The 22,894-nt window shown below is 37.7% G+C and overlaps 1 protein-coding gene across 2 annotated transcripts in view; it reads left to right on the forward strand.

The window, feature by feature from the left end:
- The window catches only part of CMPK1 (cytidine/uridine monophosphate kinase 1), a 33,417-nt gene that overhangs the window by 8,797 nt on the left and 1,726 nt on the right, over positions 1–22,894 (forward strand). Inside the window, exons 2-5 of one of the 2 annotated variants that reach the window (XM_065882961.1) lie at positions 16,884–17,030; positions 20,742–20,894; positions 22,144–22,220; positions 22,463–22,559. In XM_065882961.1, the coding sequence (XP_065739033.1) occupies positions 16,884–17,030; positions 20,742–20,894; positions 22,144–22,220; positions 22,463–22,559 (474 nt within the window). The remainder of the gene's footprint in view (positions 1–16,883; positions 17,031–20,741; positions 20,895–22,143; positions 22,221–22,462; positions 22,560–22,894) is intronic. The other variant, XM_065882967.1, reaches the window with a different exon arrangement.

Genomic DNA, 22,894 nt, shown 5'->3' on the forward strand with positions numbered 1-22,894 from the left:
CTTTTTTTTAATCCCCGCAAATGACCTGTTAATGTTTTTTAACAAATGTTTGTTTAGAATAACTTACATACATACCATTTTCTTTACTGACCATTTATTTTTGCACCTCAGATCTTCCTTCTGAGATCATTTTCTTTCTTGAAGTATATCCTTCAGAAGGTTCTTTAATCAGTATGGGCTTGTGGTTAGGAAATTTTGCTGTACTCTTTACATGGTAGGTTCTTTTTTCCTAGTTCAAGCACCTAGGGTATCATCCTTGAGAGGTCCTGACTTTATGTGGAGCTCGTTGATCTGACCTCCAATCCTATTTAGGTCTCAATCTTTGTCTCATTTCCCCTCTCTGGGGAGCCCCCACAGGGGCTCTAGCCACCTGTGATTTGGGGATGGGAAAGTCCCCAGGGCAGCCATAGCTCCAGCACTCTCGCGCTCTTCTGGATTTGTGCTTTCTTGATTTATCTGAATTTGAGTTACTCCTTTAATTTTTGGCCAGCTCAGTCATACATTAAAAAATAATAAAATTATATATTAATAAATATACAAATATTAGAGATTATATATATGTATCCAACTACATGAGTGTGCTGTGCTGGGAGGGGTTCCTCTCTTTTTTTTAGTACGTTTTATTTATTTATTTATTTATTTATGGCTCTGTTGGGTCTTCGGCGCAAAGGCTTTCTCCAGTTGCGGCAAGCGGGAGCTGCTCTTCATTGTGGTGTGTGGGCTTCTCATTTCGGTGGTTTCTCTTGTTGCGGAGCATGGGCTCTAGGCTCACAGGCTTCAGTAGTTGTGGCACACAGGCTCAGTAGTTGTGGCTCACAGGCTCTAGAGTGCAGGCTCAGTAGTTGTGGCGCACGGGCTTAGTTGCTCCGTGGCATGTGGGATCTTACCGGACCAGGGCTCGAACCCGTGTCCCCTGCATTGGCAGGGGAGTTCTTAACCACTGCACCACCAGGGAAGTCCTGGGAGGAGTTTCTCTGAATGAATGTATATTTTCCACCCCCATCAAAATTAGACACCTCTACCTAAGTCTGCCCTAGCTCAGAACACCTCTTCAATGTCAGTTCTTCCCCTTATCCTTACTCCCATTGAAATCTACTTGATTTACATCCTTTGGATTAAAGTTTTAGTGATGGTAATCGATTAAACACCACATCCTAGTTAAGATGCTAATAGGAGAGGACTGTGGTCACGTGAGGAGAGTCACTTAGGAGTACAGTATTTTAATGGTTGTCCTTCTGAATTGAAATTGAGAGCATTTCAGAGAAACCACTCTAGTAGTGGGACTTTCAGACTAGATAAGAGAGAAAAGGTGGAGACGGGATAACCATCTTACTCTTCGTGTCATGTTAGCTTGATCACACTGACTCTTGCTAACCTTAAAGCTAGTACTTTTAGCCCAGTTGGCATATGAGAATGTATTTATTCTAACATTTCAGTTAAATTAAGGACATTTTTATAGACTGAACATATGATAAGAGCATTTAGAACTTAATAGAGAACAGGTGTGGCTGAATATACTGTTTGCTGACAGTTTCCTGCTGCTGGTGAACAAAGCTAACCAAACAGCACTTTGGTAAAGGAAGAAGCCCCAGTTATTACGTACCATTCTTAGAAACTTTCACTTTGAGGAACTGGATCCCAAAAAAACCACATGTTCCATGCTTGGTTTCCATCAGTTATCTTCAGAAGACCGGTAAGTTGGTTCCATTTATCATTAGGGTATATTCTATACCAACAATCAATTGAATATGCTTAGTTTGGGGCTCTACAAAAGACTGCTTCTTTGCTCACTTTGTGTTTGGAATTTCCATGATGTATTAGTCATTGATGTTTGCCACTGAAAAGTTCTATGTGTTTAACGTATAAGACTTTAGGTATAATAAGGTAGATAATAACATGAATTTCTGTTCTCTTGGTGTCTACTGGGAGTAAAGAGACAGTCCAGAAGATGTTTTATTGATATTATGTAATTGGGAATTGACTTGATGGTTAATTTAGGTTTTTAAACTGGAAATTTTTATTTGCTACTTATTTAATGATTGTTGGGTGAGGCAAGTGGAAATGGAAATGGTGTCACAGGTGGAGAAAGGCAAGAACGAAGCAAACGAAGGATGGTCAGAATCTGGCTGAATGATGGGTCAGATATGCCTGGCTCTGTGTGTGGATAAAGTTCCTGATCTTCTCTCCATGCTAGGATACAACAAAATGATAAAGTCCATGAACTTGGAGTCTCCTTTTTAATTTCCACCGGCAGATTCTGTCATGAGAAGGCCATAGTAGCTTGATGGCAAGACTCTGTATTTCCATGTCTGTCACCTAGGAATTACCTCAGAGGCCCACTGTGGAATAATCGTCACTGAGAGTCAGGAGACCTGAGTGCCAGTTTCCTGTCTGCTAACTAGCAAGTCAGCTTATCTCAGTTTCCCCTTTCATAAAATGAGAGGTATGGAAATAGGTGGTCTTGCCAGCCCTACAACAGTTCTGTATACTGAGACTTCATTGTTAGATAGTGTTGTAATCCTGTGTAGTCACATTCAAGAGGCATGTTATCCAATCATTATGAATATGTGTATCTTCTTTGCCATTCTATGCTGGATGAATGGGAGCACCAAGGAATTGTATTTAATAAATTCCCACTGTATTTCATGTTTACATAGAACTTCAGAGTGATAACAAAGAACGTGTAAAGGCAGGAAAAGGAGTAGTTTTTTGAAGTAGAACAATTGTGTGTGAATTTTTTTAAATTAAAAGTATTTAAGAAATGGGACATTGGAGCCAACTTCCTTACAATATAGCGTAGTAGTAGAAACAATGTAGACTTTGAAGTCAGTTGTTGGTTCACATCTCAGTCTAACACCTGTGGCTATGTTGCTTAACTTTTCTGATTCTGTTATCTTCATCTGTAAACTGATGATAATAATGACAACTTCACTAGATTGTTATAAAGATGAAACAGCATAATGCTTCTACAGTGTTCAGCGCAGTACGTGGCACTCAGTAAATTCGTAAAGGCGAGCATTATTTTAGAAAAGATCTACAGTGAAGAGATCAAAGAGTAATTTAGATTAAAGTAGTTTTGGGGAGCATTGTATTCCCATTGTTTACTACAGCATAAGGAAATGATTACCCACACTAATCAGTTTACAGATTTTTAAAAACCCAGGATGGTATTTTAGAGTCTATCATATATGAAAGGTCTTTCTACTTAGAGAAAATGTTTGGAGTTAACTTAGATTTAAAAATCCTAGAAAGGGCAAGTGGATTTAAGGAAAAGTTTATAGTATACATGCTCTTTATATTCAAAATAGGTTACTAGTTGCCAGATGGAGCTAATGACCTAATGATTGGATAAGTTTCATAAGTTAAGCCTGAATATGTACCCTACCTGTCCTGTTATTAAAAATATGCATACTTTTACTTTTGGTTACTTTTTAAAAAAAATATTTATTTATTTGGTTGCACCGGGTCTTAGTGCGGCTCATGGGCTCCTTAGTTGTGGCATGTGAACTCTTCGTTGCGACATGCATGTAGGATCCAGTTCCCTGACCAGGGATTGAACCTGGGCCCCCTGCATTGGGAGTGCAGAGTCTTAACCACTGCACCACCAGAGAAGCCCCACTTTTGGTTACTTTTTAATTATATAAGTAGTACACATACATTATAGAAAAATTAGAAAACACAGATGAGTAAAAAGAAGGGTGTAAAAATTATCAGTAATCTTACCATCCAGAGAAAACCACCATTAATCAATATTTCGGGACATATTTTTCCAGAGATTTTTTTTTTTTTTTTTTAGTAGGCTCATACTCTGGAAACCTGCTTTTTACTTATAATATCACAAACATATCACCATGTTAATAAATGCACTTTTACTACATAATCTATATGATATTGTACTCTGTAGATTACATACATTATTTAATTAATTGATTCCTTGTTTTGGAAATTTTGTTTCTGACTTTTCAGAAGTTGTATTCTGTGTTTTTTAAAAAATACTTGGAGATATAATTTATATACCATACAACTCATCCATTTAAAGTGTAGAATTCGGGACTTCGCTGGTGGCACAGTGGTTAGGAATCTGCCTGCCAATGCAGGGGACACGGGCTCGAGCCCTGATCTCGGAAGATCCTACATGCTGCAGAGCAACTAAGCCTGTGCACCACAGCTACTGAGCCTGAGCTCTAGAGCCTGTGAGCCACAACTACTGAAGCCCATGAGCCACAACTACTGAAACCCGTGTGCCACAACTACTGAAGCCCACGCGCCTAGAGCCCATGCTCCGCAACAGGAGAAGCCACCAGTGCGTGAGAAGCCCACGCACTGCAATGAAGAGTAGCCCCCACTTGCCACACTACAGGAAGCCCGCACTCAACAGTGAAGACCCAACACAGCCAAAAATTAATAAATAAAATTATTAAAAAGAAATAAAATTTAAAAAGCATAGAATTCAGTGTTTTTGGTATATTGTTATTAATTTTTTTAATTTTGGTAAAATATATCATGAAATTTTAACCACTTTAAGTACGCAGTTCAGTGGCATTAATTGCATTTACAGCGTTGTGCGGCCATCACCACGATTTCTAAAACGTTTTCATCACCCCAAACAAAAACTCTATTAGGCAATAATTTCCCATTCTTCCCTTCCCCCAGCTCCTAGTAACCTCTAATCTACTTTTTGCCTCTGAATTGCCTATTTTAGGTACTTCATGTAAGTGGAATCATACATTTGTCCTTTTTTTTTAATGGCTTATTTCACTTAGCGTAATGTTTTCAGGTTTCATCCATGTTAGCATGTATCAGAACTTCATTCCTTTTTATGGCTGAATAATGTTTCATTGTATGTATTTATTATTTTGTTTATGCATTCACCTGTTGTTGGATAAGGGCTGCTTCCACCTTTCCGCTGTTGTGAGTAATGCTGCAATGAACACTGGCATACAAGGATCTGTTTGAGTCTTTTGGGTATAGAGCTGGGAGTGAAATTGCTGGATCATATAATAATTCTGACTTGTTGAGGAGCTGCCAAACTGTTTTCCACAGCAGCTGTACCATTTTACATTTCTGCCCGTGATATGTGGTTTCTTTATCCTCACCAACACTTACCATTTTATGTTTGTTTGTTTGATTATAACCACCCTACTAGGTGTGCAGTGGTATCGCATTGTGGTTTTGATTTGCGTTTCCTTAATGACTAATGCTGTGAGCATCTTTCTTGTCTCACATGTCCTTTTTTTTTTTTAAATAACCATCCTGAAGGGTGCACTGGCATCTCATTATGGTTTTGATTTGCATTTCCCTGATGACTAATGAGGAACTTTCCCATACTGGCCATCTGAATATCTTCTTTGGAGAAATGTCTGTTTGAATCCTTTGTCCTTTTTTTTTCCCCCCAGAATATTGCATTAAAAAAACTGTCTTTTGCAATTTTTAAAATTGGGTTATTTATCTTTTTATTGCTAAGTTGTAAAGTTTTAAAAATATATTTTTGGTACAAGTCCCTTATCCAGATACATGATTTGTAAATATTTTCTCCCATCTTGTGGCTTGTCTTTTTATTTTCTTGGTAGTGTCCTTGGAAGCACAGAAGTTTTAAATTTTGGTGAGGTCTCATATCTTGCACTTTAGAACATACAGTATGCTTTCTATTGCCTGTGGTGCAGAGATTAAAAGGTTGATAAAGTGAGGCCAGAACTGTAAAAGGTATAACTGGTAAGTGTATTGTGCCTGGGACTGAGAGTTGAGGGTGGAAGAGAGAGGAGATAGTGGTAGATGGAAAGGAAGAGTGGGAGCAACAGATTCTTGATACTTCCTTGACTGATTCCAGGGCATAATTGGGTCCAAGTCAAGTCAGGCTAGAGAGGAGGGAGAGGTTGTCCATTTTGCAAAATGGTTTTCAGCATTCTTCCTGTTGTGTAGTCGTGGCAGGAAAGAAAGCTTTCCATAAAAATTTCCCATAAGCTTACCACTTTTTAGGACATTTCCTTTGTGTGAAGAAGTTAGATTCTAATCAAGAACCAGTAATCCCTTATATCCTGTTCTACATTATATAAATGGGTACAGTTGTCTATGGTCAACGTTGAATCCCAGGCTGGGCTAGGATATGATGGCTATACCATCAAAAATGTATATTCTTAGACTGACTTTAATTTTAGATTGAGAAAAATGTAATCATGAAGGTAAATTTTATACCAAAAAAGTTTGGAAACATATGCTATTTTTTAAAGCCAAATATTGATTTTCCTCACACTTTCTCCTATTAGCACAGGTTGATGGACTAAAAATGAAGATGATTCTTTGTTGTCTAAGCTAGATTAATTTTCTCTTTTTAAAAAAAGTCAGTTGAGAGTGGTTGGCACAATAAAGTTCTGAAAGTGCTCCAAGGGGTCATTCTGGAGACTAGAAGTAGTGTGGGTACATTGTCTGTCATGGAGGTGTCATTTCCAGAACATCTTGCTTATAATTTTGAACTCTAGTGTCTAGAGTAAGGCTTCACTGAAATATGTTTCCTTTTAAACTTTTGCTGCTGTGCCTTTTGGATCCTCTCAACTGAGTATGTCTCTAAATTTCCATCTGTTTTTAGGCTATAAAACTGGACTGTTTTCTGTCTCTTTCTATAACTCTTGACTTCATGCCCATGCAGTGTGTTTCAGTGTTGCTATATTATACTTTTGTTTCTCCTTTGTTTAAGGAATGGATCACTTTCCAGAGAAATTTTTATCTAAACATTTGACTTGATTTTTGCTGCTATTCTCTACAGTGATTTAGTTTTAAATTTTAAATAAGTTTGTGATTGTACAGGTACTGTTTTTCTTTTTTCTTGAACTTAGATAATGTTTTTTTACAGCATTCCATTACACACATTATTGATGGAGTATATTCTTTTATTTATTTATTTATTTATTTATTTATGGCTGTGTTGGGTCTTCGTTACTGTGCGCAGGCTTTCTCTAGTTGCAGTGAGTGGGGGCTACTCTTTGTTGTGGTGTGCAGGCTTCTCATTGCGGTGGCTTCTCGTTGCAGAGCACGGGTTCTAGGCACGCAGGCTTCAGTAGTTGTGGATTGCAGGCTCAGTAGTTGTGGCTCACGGGCTCTAGAGCGCAGGCTCTGTAGTTGTGGCACACGGGCTTAGTTGCTCCGCGGCATGTGGGATCTTCCTGGACCAGGGCTCGAACCCGTGTCCCCTGCATTGGCAGGCAGCTTCTTAACCACTGCGCCATCAGGGAAGCCCTTAGACAATGTTTTTTATGTAAGGATTTTTATTCCTAATGTGAGGCAGTTCATTTTGCTGTTCTCTTAGGATTTGATATTAATAAAACACTTAAATCAACAATCTTACTTTGTGATGCTGTATAAAAAATAAATTAATTAATTAAATTAAAATTTTAAAAAACCCAGTCTTTGTGATATTTGCCATTTAGAGATGTGTGGATAGAATATATGCTTTTTTAAATTAAAAATTTAGTAAGTTTATATACATGTACATTGAGATTCAAACAATTCAAAAGTACGTAAGGTGAAAGTTCTCCTTAACCTTAGCCTACTCTTTTTTTTTTTTTTTTGGCTGCATTGGGTCTTCATTGCTGCGCATGGGCTTTCTCTAGTTGCGGTGAGCAGGGGCTACTCTTCGTTGCGGTGCGCAGGCTTCTCATTGCAGTGGCTTCTCTTGTTGTGGAGCATGGGCTCTAGGCGCACGGGTTTCAGGAGTTGTGGCACACAGGCTCAGTAGTTGTAGATCGTGAGCTCTACAGCACAAGCTCTGTAGTGGCGCACGGGCTTAGTTGCTCTGCTGCATGTGGGATCTTCCCGGACCAGGGATGGAACCCGTGTCCCCTGCATTGGCAGGCGGATTCGTAACCACTGCGCCGCCAGGGAAGTCCCAGCCTACTCTCCTTATGTAATCACCTACCAACGTTTTTGTGTGTGGCTTTCTGGTCCTCTTTTGATGTATTTATACACAGATAAAAATGCACGCACACAAACGTTGTCTATTGTTATTTTTTTGCTTAACAGTGTATCTTGGATAGCTTTCCATTTCAGAACATGCAGATAGCTCAACTCCATTCATAATATATACAGTAATCTATTTAACTATTCATATATTTGTGGACATTTAGATTTTCTGTTTACAGATGATGCTGACATAAACATTCCTTACATATGTCTTTGTGTGCACATGTGCAACTATTTCAGTAGCACAGCTCCTAGAAATGGAATTACTGAGCCAAAGGGTATGCAAACTTAAATTTTGTTAGACTCTGCCAAATTGCCCTCTAAAAAGACTGAACCAATTTACACTCCCACGAACTGTCAGGATGCTGGTTCTTCCCCACCCCCACCCTTGCCATAGCCAGATATGTCTTTATTTTAACCAATCTGATGGGTGAAAAATGAAATCACGTTGCTTTAATTTGCATTTTCATGATTACCAGTAAGGTTGAGCATCTGTTGTTCTCTCTGAATTGTTTTTTCTTTGCCCATTTTTGTATTGAGCTATTTTCTTTGTTAGTAGGATCTCTTTGTATACAACGTATATTACCCTATCACCTTTGTATGGTGAAAATATTTTCTCCCAAGCTATTGCTTGTCATTTGGTTATATCTGTGATAAGTTTTTATTGTTCACGTGGTCAAACATAAATCTTAGCTGTTTTGGTTCTTGTTTTGGAGTGTCTTTCTCTATCTCAAGATTATTTTCCCCTGGTACTATCCTAGGGTTGTTTTGTTTTTGTTTTTGTTTTTTGCTTATATTATATTGTTTTAGAACTCTAATTTACCTGGAATTTAGTTTTGCATATGATTTGATGCAAGAGTCTAATTTTTTTTCAGATGGGTAGCCAGTTGCATAGTATCATTTATTAAATAGTTCATCTTTTCCCCATTGATTTTTAGATGATGACTCTATCACTTATTGAATTCCCATTTATACTTGGGTCTGTTTCTGGACTCTGTTGAATTTCATTTTTCCGTTTGTCTATTTTTATACCAGTATCATGCTGTTTTGATTACTGTAGCTTTATAATATTTTATGCCATCTGGTAGGACACGTTCCCATTTGTAGTTGTTAATATTATTTTCGAATTTGGTCATTCTCTCACATTTACCCTTCCTGATAAACTTGAGAATCAACTCATCAAGTTTCATTAAAAAATAAATAATCCCAGGTGAAGTTTGATTGCGGATGCCATCAATTTATAGATTAATTTGTGGAAAATTTAAATATTTACAGTATCGAATGTTTCTATCCAGGAACATAGAATGCCTTCTTTTTATGATACTGATTTTAAGTGTTTCTAGTTTCTTCTTACAATTCTTATATACTAGTTTTAGATTTATCCCTAAATTTAAGTTTTTAGTACTGTTTTGTATAGGATTTTTTAAATTGAGGTACAATTGACTCGAATAGGATCTTTTAAAATGTATATTTTCTAATTAGCCATTGCTAATTGGTTGGAAGGCTATTGATCTGTTTGTTTATAAGAAGATAGTAAGCATTCTTGTTCTCATAAGATTTTTAATGTACTCAAATACATCTGTGATGCCAGTTTTTGGAGCCTGTGTGTTTGAGGGTATTTTCATAGTGAATTGCATTTTCATGTATCATATTTTCCTTGTTCTATAGTTATTCTTTGACTTCACTCCTTTATTGCTATGTAATTAGTAGTTTAGGCACTGATTATCTTGGACTTTGCTCCAGGAATAGCCTATATGAGTTAGTCTAACTCCTCCCTGACCCGTCTGAGTGCTCTCATAGTAGGTCTTGAATCTAGTAGCGTAGACCATGTTTTTAGGAGTATGTTCTTCATACTCCTAGTTTTAACAGCTAATAATGATATTTGGCTGTGGCTGATAGTGTAATGTAGTATAGATATGATTTCTGGTAGTATAGATATTATTTCTGTTTTACAAATGAAGAAACTGAAGTCTAAAAAAGGTTAAATAAATTTCCTAGAGTCACAGTGGATTGTGACAGAGTTTAGTTATAAAACCTTATCTCGGGCTTCCCTGGTGGCGTAGTGGTTGGGAGTCCGCCTACCGATGCAGGGGGACACGGGTTTGTGCCCTGGTCCAGGAAAATCCCACATGCCGCGTAGTGGCTGGGCCCATGAGCCATGACTGCTGAGCTTGCGCGTCCGGAGCCTGTGCTCCGCAACGGGAGAGGCCACAACAGTGAGAGGCCCGTGTACCGCAAAAAAAAAAAAAAAAAAAAAAAACCCTTATCTCACATTATTAGTTTGGTGTTCTAAGTATGTGACTTCATGCACGGTTCTTATGTTCTTCTGATCCTTGCTGAAGCCTCTGTGTTTCTCTAAATGCGTTTCTATATTTGTCTGATAATGTTGCAAGTGCTCAAATTTTACGTTTGCATATATTACTGAATTCAGTGTTTGGTATCCTTTGCACATTTTTCTCAAGTGTTGATTGGTAAATCCAAATAAATTCTAGTTCTTAAAGAGAACCCAAGCTGTTAAAATGTTGTGGTTATTTTGTAGTGAGGCTCTTTACAGATTGTATTCCCAAGTAGTTATATTTCTTAGGGTGACTTTCTTACTTTTGGTATTCCCTGGGTAAATGATATTCTCATTTTAATGTTACTCACCTTTTTTTAAAAAAAATAAGTACAGTTGGTACTGTACTGCTTAGTGTTTAAGAAACCTCTCTTTCATAAAGTGAATAGAGGCTAGAGATTCATTTGAGTGGTTTGATGTATATCCTCTGAGTGTTATCACAGGAATTAACTGTGAATTCTAGGCTCTTAGACCACCTGCAACAGCGTTTGTGTTGTAGTGATATGAGTGTGTTGCTTGTAGGCTCTGCAGTGACTGTAAGAATTGATTATTTAGGGCTTCCCTGGTGGCGCAGTGGTTGGGGGTCTGCCTGCCGATGCAGGGGACACGGGTTCGTGCCCCGGTCCAGGAAGATCCCACATGCCATGGAGCGCCTGGGCCCGTGAGCCATGGCCACTGAGCCTGCGCGTCCAGAGCCTGTGCTCCGCAACGGGAGAGGCCACAACAGTGAGAGGCCCGCGTACCGCAAAAAAAAAAAGAACTGATTATTTAATTAACAAGATGAGATGAGTGTTTCTTAAGATTAACAAGACCTCTGTACCTATCCATTAATGTTGGAAATTTTCAAATTATTGCCTGTGAGCTCCTGGAATCCCTGGAGGCTTCTGGGCCTCATCTTCATCTTTGACTGTTTTCCATCCCTTTCTGTGATAGGGAATGTGGATTGATTCAGAATGGCTGAGATGAATTAAAAGAAGTAAAAATACTGGAAATGACCAACTGGAATGAAATTGGAGTGTGAAAATTCCAATTCACAGTTGCTATAGGGTCCATTTGGGATGTAGAACAGATGCTAAAATGCTCAGTATTCTGAGAAGTCTTCTGCAAAATGTCAGAGGGATAGTGAGGCCTTACACAAATGAGAAAACAGTCTATTTCATGGCTTCTAAATCACCCTTTCTTTAAGTTTTATTTATTGTTCTACCTTCTTGTCATTGCCTCTGAAGAATCACCTCTTCCCCAAGCAGACAGTGCTGGTAAAGACTGAATTCCTTAGGAAAAGTTAATGCAAATATGAAAAATTGACTTTATTAATTAATAGTAGGGCTCAAGTCACTGTAAATATGTAAGTCATTATTTCATCCTTTGTGAATATAACCTATTTATTTCCCCAAATTAGCACATTGCCTGGCACTTTATAGAGACTTAATAAGTATTTATGGATTTAAAATAAGTTCCGGGCTTCCCTGGTGGCGCAGTGGTTGAGAGTCCGCCTGCTGATGCAGGGGACGTGGGTTCGTGCCCCGGTCCGGGAAGATCCCACATGCTGCGGAGCGGCTGGGCCTGTGAGCCGTGGCCGCTGAGCCTGCGCATCCGGAGCCTGTGCTCCGCAATGGGAGAGGCCACGACAGTAAGAGGCCCACGTACCGCAAAAAAAAAAAAAAAAAAAAAAAAAAGTTTGATGTATTGCCTGAATTAAGGTTTTCTTACATGAAGAGCAAAACATTGAGGAAAATAAAATTGTGCTGTAATTGTCTGCAGTTGAATGGATTATATCCCTCCTCTTTTCTCCTTTGCAGGATATAAGCTTTTAAACTATCACTCTTTAATTAGAGAAAGAAATATGCTTCATGTTAATTTGGAGTCTGTCTGCTAAAGATTTTGCCTAAGAAAAGATTTAGCTTGGTTTATAACTTTCATAGTTTATAGTTAATATGTAGATTTGTAATTAAATAGGCATGGTCAAACGTGATGTACACATTTGGAAATACAATGAGGGTGGACTAAAAATGAGATTGGAAATCAGCGAGCAGTTTAAGTCAGATATTATATTTAACCTTTCTCCCACTGTCTTCTTTCCTTCCTATGCCTCCTTTCCTCCTTCCTTCCTCTTTTCCCTACCCCTTCCCTTTCTCTCTCTCTATCCACTCCCATTCCTCCCTCCTTCCCTCCCTCCCTTCCTTTCTTTCTTTCTTTCTTTCTTTCTTTCTAACCTCTGTAAATTGGTGATTTTAAGAAAAATCCTTTTTCTAACCCTCTGTGGGTAAAACTGGAAGGAACCCTAAACAGTTCACCAATTTTAAGCATCTGGGCACTGTACAGCAGTTCTTACAGTCAAAAGTAAGTTCTCCAAGACTGGCAGGTAATGTTACTGGAAAGTGCTTATCAGACATCTCAAAGTAATCAGAAAAAGTTCTGTTGGAAATGCCTTTTGAAATAAATGATAGCCTTACGTGAAGTGTTGCTGGGATGCTGTAAGCTCTAAAGACATTGTTTGCAGCAGTGCCAAACTGGTGAGTCTGGATGGCTCCGGATAGCATTTCCAGGTGTTATGCTGAAGGTGCCTTGTTCACAGTACATAATCAGAATTAGATTTTTAAGGTTCACTAATCTTACGGGGAATGCAAAGTAACTTAGTCTTAGATGCTTCATAGATGTGTCAGCTATTTAAAGGACACCAATAGTTTTAATTCAGTTGCTTTAAAAATATATTTGTATCTGCTATCTCTGCTGTGTTCCCTCTATGTAGCTCAAGGCTCAGTAGCAGTCCAGTGGCACTTTCTAATTGCCATACTCACAGGAGGAGGTGCCTGGCATGTGGATCTCCTCTGCCCCCAAGGACTTGCCATTTACACATCATTTGTACCTTGAACTCTTTTTTTTGCTATTGTTTTGGTTTTGATTCTTTTTGTTGTTGTTTCTATTCACATAGAATGACATTACCTAAATTTAGAAAGGAGGAAAGAGAATTGCTAAGAAGGGAGAGAAGTTATCGAGATGATTTGAGATTTGATACCGTAAAATTGTCAACATTTGCTTAGCTGTAGTAACAGAGTGCTGTTCTGTACTTGTTGAGAATATGGTGCATTTCTCCTCCCTCCAAATCTTAGTGTCTAATTCACAGAAGTTATTGAGTTGTTTTTCAACTTCTTAAAGGAGAAAATGAAAGTAAAAAAATTTAGACGTTTACTCTAAATGAATTGAATTTATACATTTGTCACTAGAAAACTACTATTTTTAGCTGAATAGTGGCTTGTAATTGTAGCTATTATAGTTTATAGTGTTTATAATTTGCTGTGGTTTAAATGTTGGTCTTAAGACTGTAATTAGTGACCCACTAGATTTTAATTGCTAGGAAATTTCAGAGAATGTGAAAAAGTTTGGGTTAAGCCTGGGAAATATCCATTCTTGCTTTCCTCAAAATTGGCATCAGTGACTACTTAATGACAGCAGAATGCTTTGAAAACATGCTCTTTAAAGTCTAGCTATAATTAAATACCATAATAACTAGTGTGTAAGTGATAGTTGCTTTTTTGTTGTAGAAACTCTGTGGTAAGTGGAAAGCTTCAGCAAAATCCTTAAGAAAAATATAGTATAAAAAAGTAACTGGTAAATAGAGGATGTTAAAAAATGGAATGTGGATGAGAAATAGACATATATAGATTTGACATGATTATATTTATTTAAATTCCTTATCTCCTTGGACTTTGCAGATAAGGTTGTTTTCTGTGTAATTTTTTAAAGACATATCATTTGTACACTTCTACAATTTACAACTAGTCTCTCTTTTAAAAAAGTGATATGCCAAAACCCATTGTAATGTAACGTAAGCTTGCAGATTTGAGCTCTTCAATGTCAGGAAACAAACAGTGTGTGTACTAATTTCTAAATTACTAGCTGGGTTTCTAAATGTATATGTTGTTCATACAGCCAAGGCAATCTGTACAGAGCAATCTGTATTGTTGGTGTTTCACTGAGCGTTTGCCGTTGTTTAGCACTGTTTGTCTCTGCATTTATTCAATATTACCATATGCTATAATCTCTAGACCAGATGAGAGCATCCAGCAAGCATAGACTTCCAAGCAGGAGCCAGAGTAAGCAGTGGAAAATGAAGCTGCTGTAAAATTTTGTGGACAGCCGTTGCAAAATGCTTTCTGAAAATTGTACATAGTAAATGGGAAAGTAGGTCACATCTTGTTTTTCATAGTCTTTTCCATATCCATACCCGTCTTTCAAAAATTTATACTTGGTGATAAAAGTAGGCATTTAAAAATGGTGTGGTGTGAAAATAATTTTAAAATAACAGTTTAAATAATTAAGTACTTTTGTATTTATTTCCATTTTCTGTAAATGATGGGAGTGTTTTTAAAAGCCTATTACAACAACTAAATACACTTTTGATCATTTCTTTTCATGCAAGGAGCTGTATGCCTAAGAGAGACATGAGTGATACTGTGGTTCTTGTTTATTCTCCTCAAACTTTATATCCAATTTTAGTCAGCAAATAAGCTATTTAGTTTTTCTTTGCTGACTACCTTATTGTTGGCTTACTTTAGTAATAAACAAGAACAAGTTTAGCCAGCAATAGAGATAGAAAAGGAGTAAAGAATGGCTTCTGCAATCTTAAAAAAAGAGAGAGAGAGAGAGAGAAAACTCACTGTAGCCTCAGTAATTGAGAGAGTTAAGTTTTGTAAACTGTGCAGTTGAAACATTCTGTTCTGGAAGGAGGGGTGGGAGTGTGGGCCGCCTCAAATTTTAACATTGAAATTAAAGATAAAATTTAAGTTATCAAATACTTATGATACACTTACTATGAATGAGATAAAATCCCATTTAGGGAATCTTAAAAATTTGGGACTAGATGATTGCTGTAATTGAACATTGAATATAGATCTCAGTATTCTGATATTTGAGAGTAAAAATAATCTATTTTATTATTATGAAAATTATTATTATGAAAATAGATTTTATAGTTCTTTTGATTTAATAAAAGGGAACATGCTAGTTCATGTGGAGGAAGAAGCTTTTCAGTATTCATAATTGTCTCTTAGATCTGTATTGTTTTCTCATTCCAACCACGGGGAAATGGCAGAATAACACTATAGCATCTTATGTGACTTAGTTCAACTATTATCCTATTCCCTGACCTAATACATCATTTGTAAATCCTTAATAATGACCATCACAATTGTAATACTACTATACTCCTGACCTTTCACAGTGTATTCATATCTTTTATCTCACTTAAGTCCTTTGATTGGTCTCTCTGTCAAAACCTTTAAAGCCGGACTTCCCTGGTGGCACAGTGGTCAAGAATCCGCCTGCCAACGCAGGGGACACGAGTTCGAGCCCTGATCCGGGAAGATCCCACATGCTGCGGAGCAACTAAGCCCATGCACCGCAACTGCTGAGCCTGTGCTCTAGAGCCCATGAGCCACAGCTACTGAGCCTGCGTGCCACAATTACTTAAGCCTGTGCGCTCTGGGGCCCGTGCTCTGCAGCAGAGAGAAGCCACTGCAGTGAGAAGCCCACACACTGCAACAAAGAGTAGCCCCCACTCATCACAACTAGAGAAAGCCCGCGCACAGCCATGAAGACTCAGCACAGCCAAAAATAAATAAATAAATTTATTTTTTAAAAAACCCAAAAACCTTTAAAGTGAATACATATATATATATACACACATGCACACACATGCGTGTATGTAATAATATAAAAATGCTGTGTATATTTAATATAAAAATGCTTCCAGGTTATTTAAGATAAGTATCTTCATGATGGCAAGGAGGTAATTGATGGCTTTTATCTCCTGCTACCTGTCAGGCTCTTTGGTAGGCATTTTATATAAATACATTATCTCATTTAATCATCACCACTGAATTATAAAATAGGTATCTATATTCCCATTTTACAGATGAGACCTCTCTAGTCACAACTAGAGAGGTGGGAAATGGACTTTCGAGAGTGGTAAAGAAGATACAGGCTTAGATGGAGAGACAGTGATATTCTAAGACACTATTTGATTATGTGTCCACTCTCCAGAGTGGTCAGGAAAGCTAATTTCATGGAGGGGTAGGACTTGTACTGTTTACTGAGAAAGGGAACAAAACAGAAGAATGGGGTTTGTGTAAGTGCTGATGAGTTCAATTTAGATGGGTTGAGTTTAAGGGAGGGAGGATCTTATAGAAGGTGGGTACAGCCAACTGTGGTAAGATTTTGGGGGTTTTGCCTTGAATTATATAGATTTTTGTTAGACATTTCTTTGAGCATTATTAATAACATTTAAACTTTGTGTTTGTGAAAGAATATGATGAGCTGTTAATGCCTTGAATGGTTAAATAAGTTTCGGGTTGATTGCATGATTTGTGAACATTATAGCTACCATATGCTACATAGGTTAAGGATATTTTTTAAGCAAACTGGATTGTATGAAATCTCTCTTCAGTTTTTCTTTATTATTTATTTATTATATAAGCAAAGCTTGTTTATTATAGAAAAATTAGAATATAAAAGTTACCATGAAGGGAAACAAACAGTAGTCCTAACCCTGGGTTGAATGTATTTTGATCTTTTTCCTATGTGTTTGTTCTTTCAGAAATATGGCTACACACACCTTTCTGCAGGAGAGCTTCTTCGTGATGAAAGGAAGAACCCAGATTCACAGTATGGTGAACTCATTGAGAAGTACATTAAAGATGGAAAGATTGTGCCAGTTGAGATAACCATCAGTTTGTTGAGGAGGGTAAGGAGTGTGAATGCCAACCAGTTAAAACCAACAAGGAACTGAGAAATTAAATCTGCCTTCCCTTTGAGTAATGAAAAAAATCAGAGTATTGAATTTCTTGATTGTGGAGGGTGGTCATGGTGTTTGAGAATGGCAGAACTGGAAGTTCCACTTTCACCTGGGAAGAAATTGGACAGTAGGAAACATTCTCTACCTTGGTCTAGGATCAGCTACAACTGAACATTCATATGTGTACACTTGACCCTTCCCAGCGTGCAGACAATCCATCCTCCTTCCACTTCTATTTCTTTTTCCTCCTTTCCCTTTTCCGTTTTCTTCCAGACTTTGTCCCTCCCTCCCTCTTTCTTTCCCTTCCTCTCTCCCTCCCATGACCCTCCCATCGTTGCCATTCTCTCAGTCTTGATGTTTCTTTTTCTGGTGCATGCGTCACAGTCTTCAGTGTGAAATGCTGAGACTAACAGCTATCAAACGAAAATAGGTCCAACCTAAAAACAGATACCTTGCATTTACATGATATCTCTCCACTATAGATTCTCAAGATTATAGTCATTAACAGATATTTTCACATACAAGAAACGTGAAGGAGAAATGGAAGAGTGGGCACAGCAAGAAATAGTTGAAGCCCAATGGAAGAGATACATGAGCTTCTGATTGGAGCCAGAGAAACTTGAAGAGTGGCTCATTCACACACATTCTTAACTCTTGTTTCAGAGATTGGAATGCTTCCATTCAGAGTAACTAAATCCTCTCTCCTTGTTCTCTGGATTTAATGCCCTTTCTCCACTTTTATGCTTAATTGTGAAAGAATAGTCTACATTTTTTACTTTTTCATTTTCTACTCTTCAGCTCTTTGCACTAAGACTCTATTTCCATCTTCATTGAAACTATTCTTGCTGATGTTACCAGTGATCTCTATCAAATCTAGGGGATATTTTCAGTCATTTTTCTTGTAGCCTTTAACTTCCTGTCTTTTTGAAACTCGTTCCTCCTTTGTTCTCCGTGACACCATTTCTCTTGATTCTCTTCCTCCTTCAGTGACTGCTATTTCTTAAATCTCCTTTGATAACTCTTCTTCTGCAAGTTTCTTAAACCATGATGCTTCTCGGGGTTTCGTCCTTGGTCCTCCTCTTATTTTATACATTTCTTGCTGGATGTTGTTAGCCATGTCCAAGGTTTACACTGTGCTAATTATCCCAGAATCTATCTATAACTCTAGCACAAATCTCTTTTTCTGAACTCCAGACCTATATTTCTTTTTTTTTTGGCTGCACTCCGCCTCTTGGAGGATCTCGGTTCCCTGACCAAGGATCGAACCTGCACCACCAGCAGTGAAAGCACGGAGTCCTAACCACTGGACTGCCAGGGAATTCCCCAGACCTATATTTCTAACTAACTATTAGGCATCCATCTGAATGTCTCACAAGTATCTCAAAATCAACATGTCCGAGTCTGACTGTATCATCTAAAATGTGATCACCCTTTATTTCCTATCCTGGTTAATGGTTCTACCATCTACCGAGCGGCGCAAGCCAGAAATCTGGGAGCCATCCTATATTTTCCACCTCTTCCTCAATTTCCCGAATCCACTCAGTGAGCAGATCCTTTCAATTATCTTTCTCTTTATCCTCTTCTATTTATTGATAGTTTTTTTCTCCTCTATTAGTACTATCATCTTAGTTCAGATCCTCTTTTTGTCTTTTTTTTTTTTTTAAATAATATTGGGAAGAATGCAGACATTATGTTGGGAAATCAATCACTGAAATATATTTTTCATTTTTTACTTATTTATATTTTGGCTGCGTTGACTCTTCGTTGCTGTGTGCGGGCTTTCTCTAGTTGCGGTGAGCGGGGGCTGCTCTTCGTTGTGGTGTGTGGGCTTCCCATTGCAAGCCCGTGCCCTTGTTGTGGAGCACGGGCTCTAGGCATGCGGGCTTCAGTAGTTGTGGCTCGCAGGCTCAGTAGTTGTGGTGCATGGGCTTAGTTGCTCAGCGGTATGTGAGATCTTCCTGGACTGGGGATCGAACCTGTGTCCCCTGCATTGGCAGGTGGATCCTTAACCACTGCACCACCAGGGAAGTCCCAAGATCTTCTTTTTTTCTTATTTGGACCATCACTAGAGCCTTATCATTAGTCTTTTGCCTTTAATCCATCTTTGTCCCCTTCTAATCCATCCTTCATGGATGATTTTTTTTTTCTAAAGGTGATGGGAGCATGTTCTTCTACTACTTAAAATTTCTCAGTGATCCTGTATTGCTTGCAGAATAAAAACCAAATCCTTAGTGTGGTATAACAAGTTCTTCATTAATTTTGGCCCTACCTACTTTCTAGTCATTTCTCCTTCCACTCCCTACACGCATCCTAAGGTTCACCTCTACCAGCTTATTTCAGATTCATCAAAGCTGTTATGCTTCTTCATTTCTGAGCCTTTAACATCCAGTTGACACCATCTGGAGTACCTTGATCCCTGTCTGCCTGCCATTTCATTATTCAGAATTCAGCTCCTCTGCCACCTCTTCGGTAAAGCTCTTCCTGGCAGTTTCCCAGGTAGTTTGTGCTTGCTTCTTCGTTTTATCACAGCATCCTTGCATACCTCAGTATAGAACTTAGCACATTTACTTCCACATATTTGTTACACACTGGACTGTGAGCCCGCCGGGGGCCATGACCTTGCTCTTCATGTTCCTTGATGGTAGGCCTTGCATGAGTATGTTGAGTGAGTAGAATATTGATGTACCCCTTCAGATATCTTCTACTACCATAATTGGGATAGAAATGCTATAGCAGGAGTCCAAAAGCATTCTGAAATTTTGTGGATATTGGAGAAGCTAGATGCTGGGTTAAAGCCAACCCTCAGATAAAGGAATTAGGGGTCCTGACAGCCATTGTTCTTCTTGAACCAGGAAAGTTTGAGCACTGAGGGAACTGGAGGTCGGTTTGCTTTAGAGTAGAGGCTCCTCTGGAGTTTGTCAAAGGCATGCATCTGTGCTTATCTCATGGTGCTTGATAGTGGTAAGGATTTGGAGATTCGAGATCTGCATCTCCCAGTCACATATTTCCGCATTCTACCTAAATTCAGACTTTGGAAGAGGATGGTGAAATGTGCAATTCTTGCTGTCTTTCTGAATGTATTGTTTCCTTTGCTACCTGTGTTTTGGTGTGGCCAGTGGCATTTAGGTTTAAATTAGCTTCAGTTTAAAAAAAGAAAAAAGAGTATTGACTCCTACACTAATAATTAATGCTAGCAATCTCTTTATATATCCAAAGCTTTTTGCAGTTGGACTTGAATTATTGCAGAGAATCTGAGTACCTATAGAAGCAGCATACTTCCTACCATAGCAAAATGACCTGGGATGAGGAAAGGGAAGGCAAGATAAGGGTCTCTATTGACTGGAGCAAAGATACTGGTTAATGCTTATTTTTCTCTTTTTGCTATTTATAACTTCGTGAAAATAATATATGCTTAACAGTAGAAAATTTTAAAACTACAGAAAAAAAATTGTGTGTGTATGTGTATAAAATGGGGGATACATAACCATAACTCTACCAGGTTGAAGCAAACATGTTATTTCCTATAAGTCTTTTTTTTCCTATGCACCCTCCATGCTTATGATTCAAAGAATAATAATAAAACACACCCATATAGCTACCACTCTGCTTAAGAAATTGCATTAATATAGTGTTGAACTTAAATCTTCCCTTTTTCATTAGGAAATGGATCAGACGATGGCGGCCAATGCTCAGAAGAATAAATTCTTGATTGATGGGTTTCCAAGAAATCAAGACAACCTTCAAGGTTGGAACAAGACCATGGATGGGAAGGCTGATGTATCTTTCGTTTTGTTTTTTGACTGTAATAATGAGGTAATGAAAATCTTTATCTGCCTATATGGGCTTTAAAACAGCTGATGGTCAACTGTTAGAGAAAAAGAAAGTGATTTGTTTCACTTATATTTACATTTTATATTGACAGCAGTGTTTTTTGAATTGGTAAGTTGGATGCACAGAACAGCACTATCTTAAGATATTTGGCATCAGCAATATTGTGGGCCTAAAACTTGCTTTATTTTCAAAATAACAAGAATTTGTGTTTTGCGTTAAGAATTGACTCATACCATGTTAGGTAATGAAGCTGCATTGTTACTTCTTGAGTAGGCACTATTATCAGAGAGTATCTTGCCTTAGGATGTCGTTTACTGGAAAAGAAACACACATTTCTGGGAAGTTGGGAAAACTTTCAACTTTAAAGAAACATGTATGATAGCCTGATTTGTCTTCTAAGAGTGAAATGAAAAAAAGCAGGAAAGCAGTCTTTTTCTTTCTGGTGCTTCTAATAACATACCCAGACATACTTTTGAATAACTAAATGAATTTCTCGGTATCTTTTTTTTTTTTTCCCCCGGAATCATTTAATTAAAAGGCCTGACTCTGTATGACAGCTGTAATATAAACTTTATTAAATTAATGCCAACGGCCTGAAAGAATAAGAATCAGCAGTACTGCCTTGAAGGAAGTTGACTATTCTTAGGTTGAATTGCAAATGTGCCTGTGGTGGAGAGACTTGCTGCAGCCTTTGAGTTGTTTTAAAATGTAACTCTCTTTTTCCAACCCCCAAAAATATGTTTTCACTTATTCTTCAGAGTTAATTTTAGAATGTTACCACAGCTTTATAACTAAGGAATGTTTATTCACGATTAACAAGGGATACTTTATTCAAATGCAAATATGTTAACTCTTAAATATTTGGATATTTATGGCATTATCAAAAAGTAAGCAAAAATGGAACAAAGTTTGACGCATGTAATTCATACCTAATAAGTTAATAATAGATGGAACCATACACATAGAGATCATCTCTTTATTGCGGTTTGAAAAAAAATACACAGGAAAAACTGAGTCATGAATGAATTCTTATTATGCTCTGTACTTATTTAACCTAGTTTATATAAATTGAACCACATGTTTCAACTTTGCATGTTGATTAATGAATTAAACACATTGGGTTTAATGCAGGGTTTTGTTGGTAATCTCTTTGAACTTCTCTTTTCAGGTTTAAAAGACTGGCAAATTCATATCTTTTTAAAAATAACTTTTTATATATTTCTCTTTTTAGATCTGTATTGAACGATGTCTTGAGAGGGGAAAGAGTAGTGGTAGAAGTGATGACAACAGAGAGAGCTTGGAAAAGAGGTACTTTGCAGTTTTTACACATTGCCACCACGTCTCAGTTTGGAACTTGAGTAACAGATTAAACACGTGCCCCATTTTGGACCAGAAAAAGAAAATGTCATGCTTAAATATGTAGAATGGCTTGTCCAAAAAGCTGATAAGGGAGGGAGCCAACTGGGTTTTATTCTGTATTGTCCCCCGATCTGTCCTAAATAGGGGAGAGAAGTATGCTTAGAGCTTCGCAATATTTGCTTCTGTTGCAGAATTCAAACCTATCTTCAGTCAACAAAGCCAATTATTGACTTATATGAAGAAATGGGGAAAGTCAAGAAAATAGATGCTTCTAAATCTGTTGATGAAGTGAGTATCCGTAGCCTGCCTGGTAGTAAAGTAACAATGTGATTTGGGGCAGGGAGGGGAGCAATATGCAGGAGAAAAAGAAATACCGTGACAGATTAGTTTGCTTTTCAAAACACTGGAGACTGAATGAAAAGCTAGGCCTTTTCTTCTTTTTCTAAATTAAAGTATGTATATTTTATCAATTTACAATATTGTGTTAGTTTCAGGTGTACTTCTTTTTGAATACAGTCTAAAATGGGTTTTACAATTTCAGACTTGTTCTTTGTAAAAAGTGGGTGGTGTATTAATTCCAAACCTCTTTTCTCAAGCACTGGAAAATTCGCATTTTGGGCCAT

Source organism: Phocoena phocoena, chromosome 1, assembly GCF_963924675.1.
Source record: "Phocoena phocoena chromosome 1, mPhoPho1.1, whole genome shotgun sequence".
Lineage (NCBI taxonomy): Eukaryota > Metazoa > Chordata > Mammalia > Artiodactyla > Phocoenidae > Phocoena > Phocoena phocoena.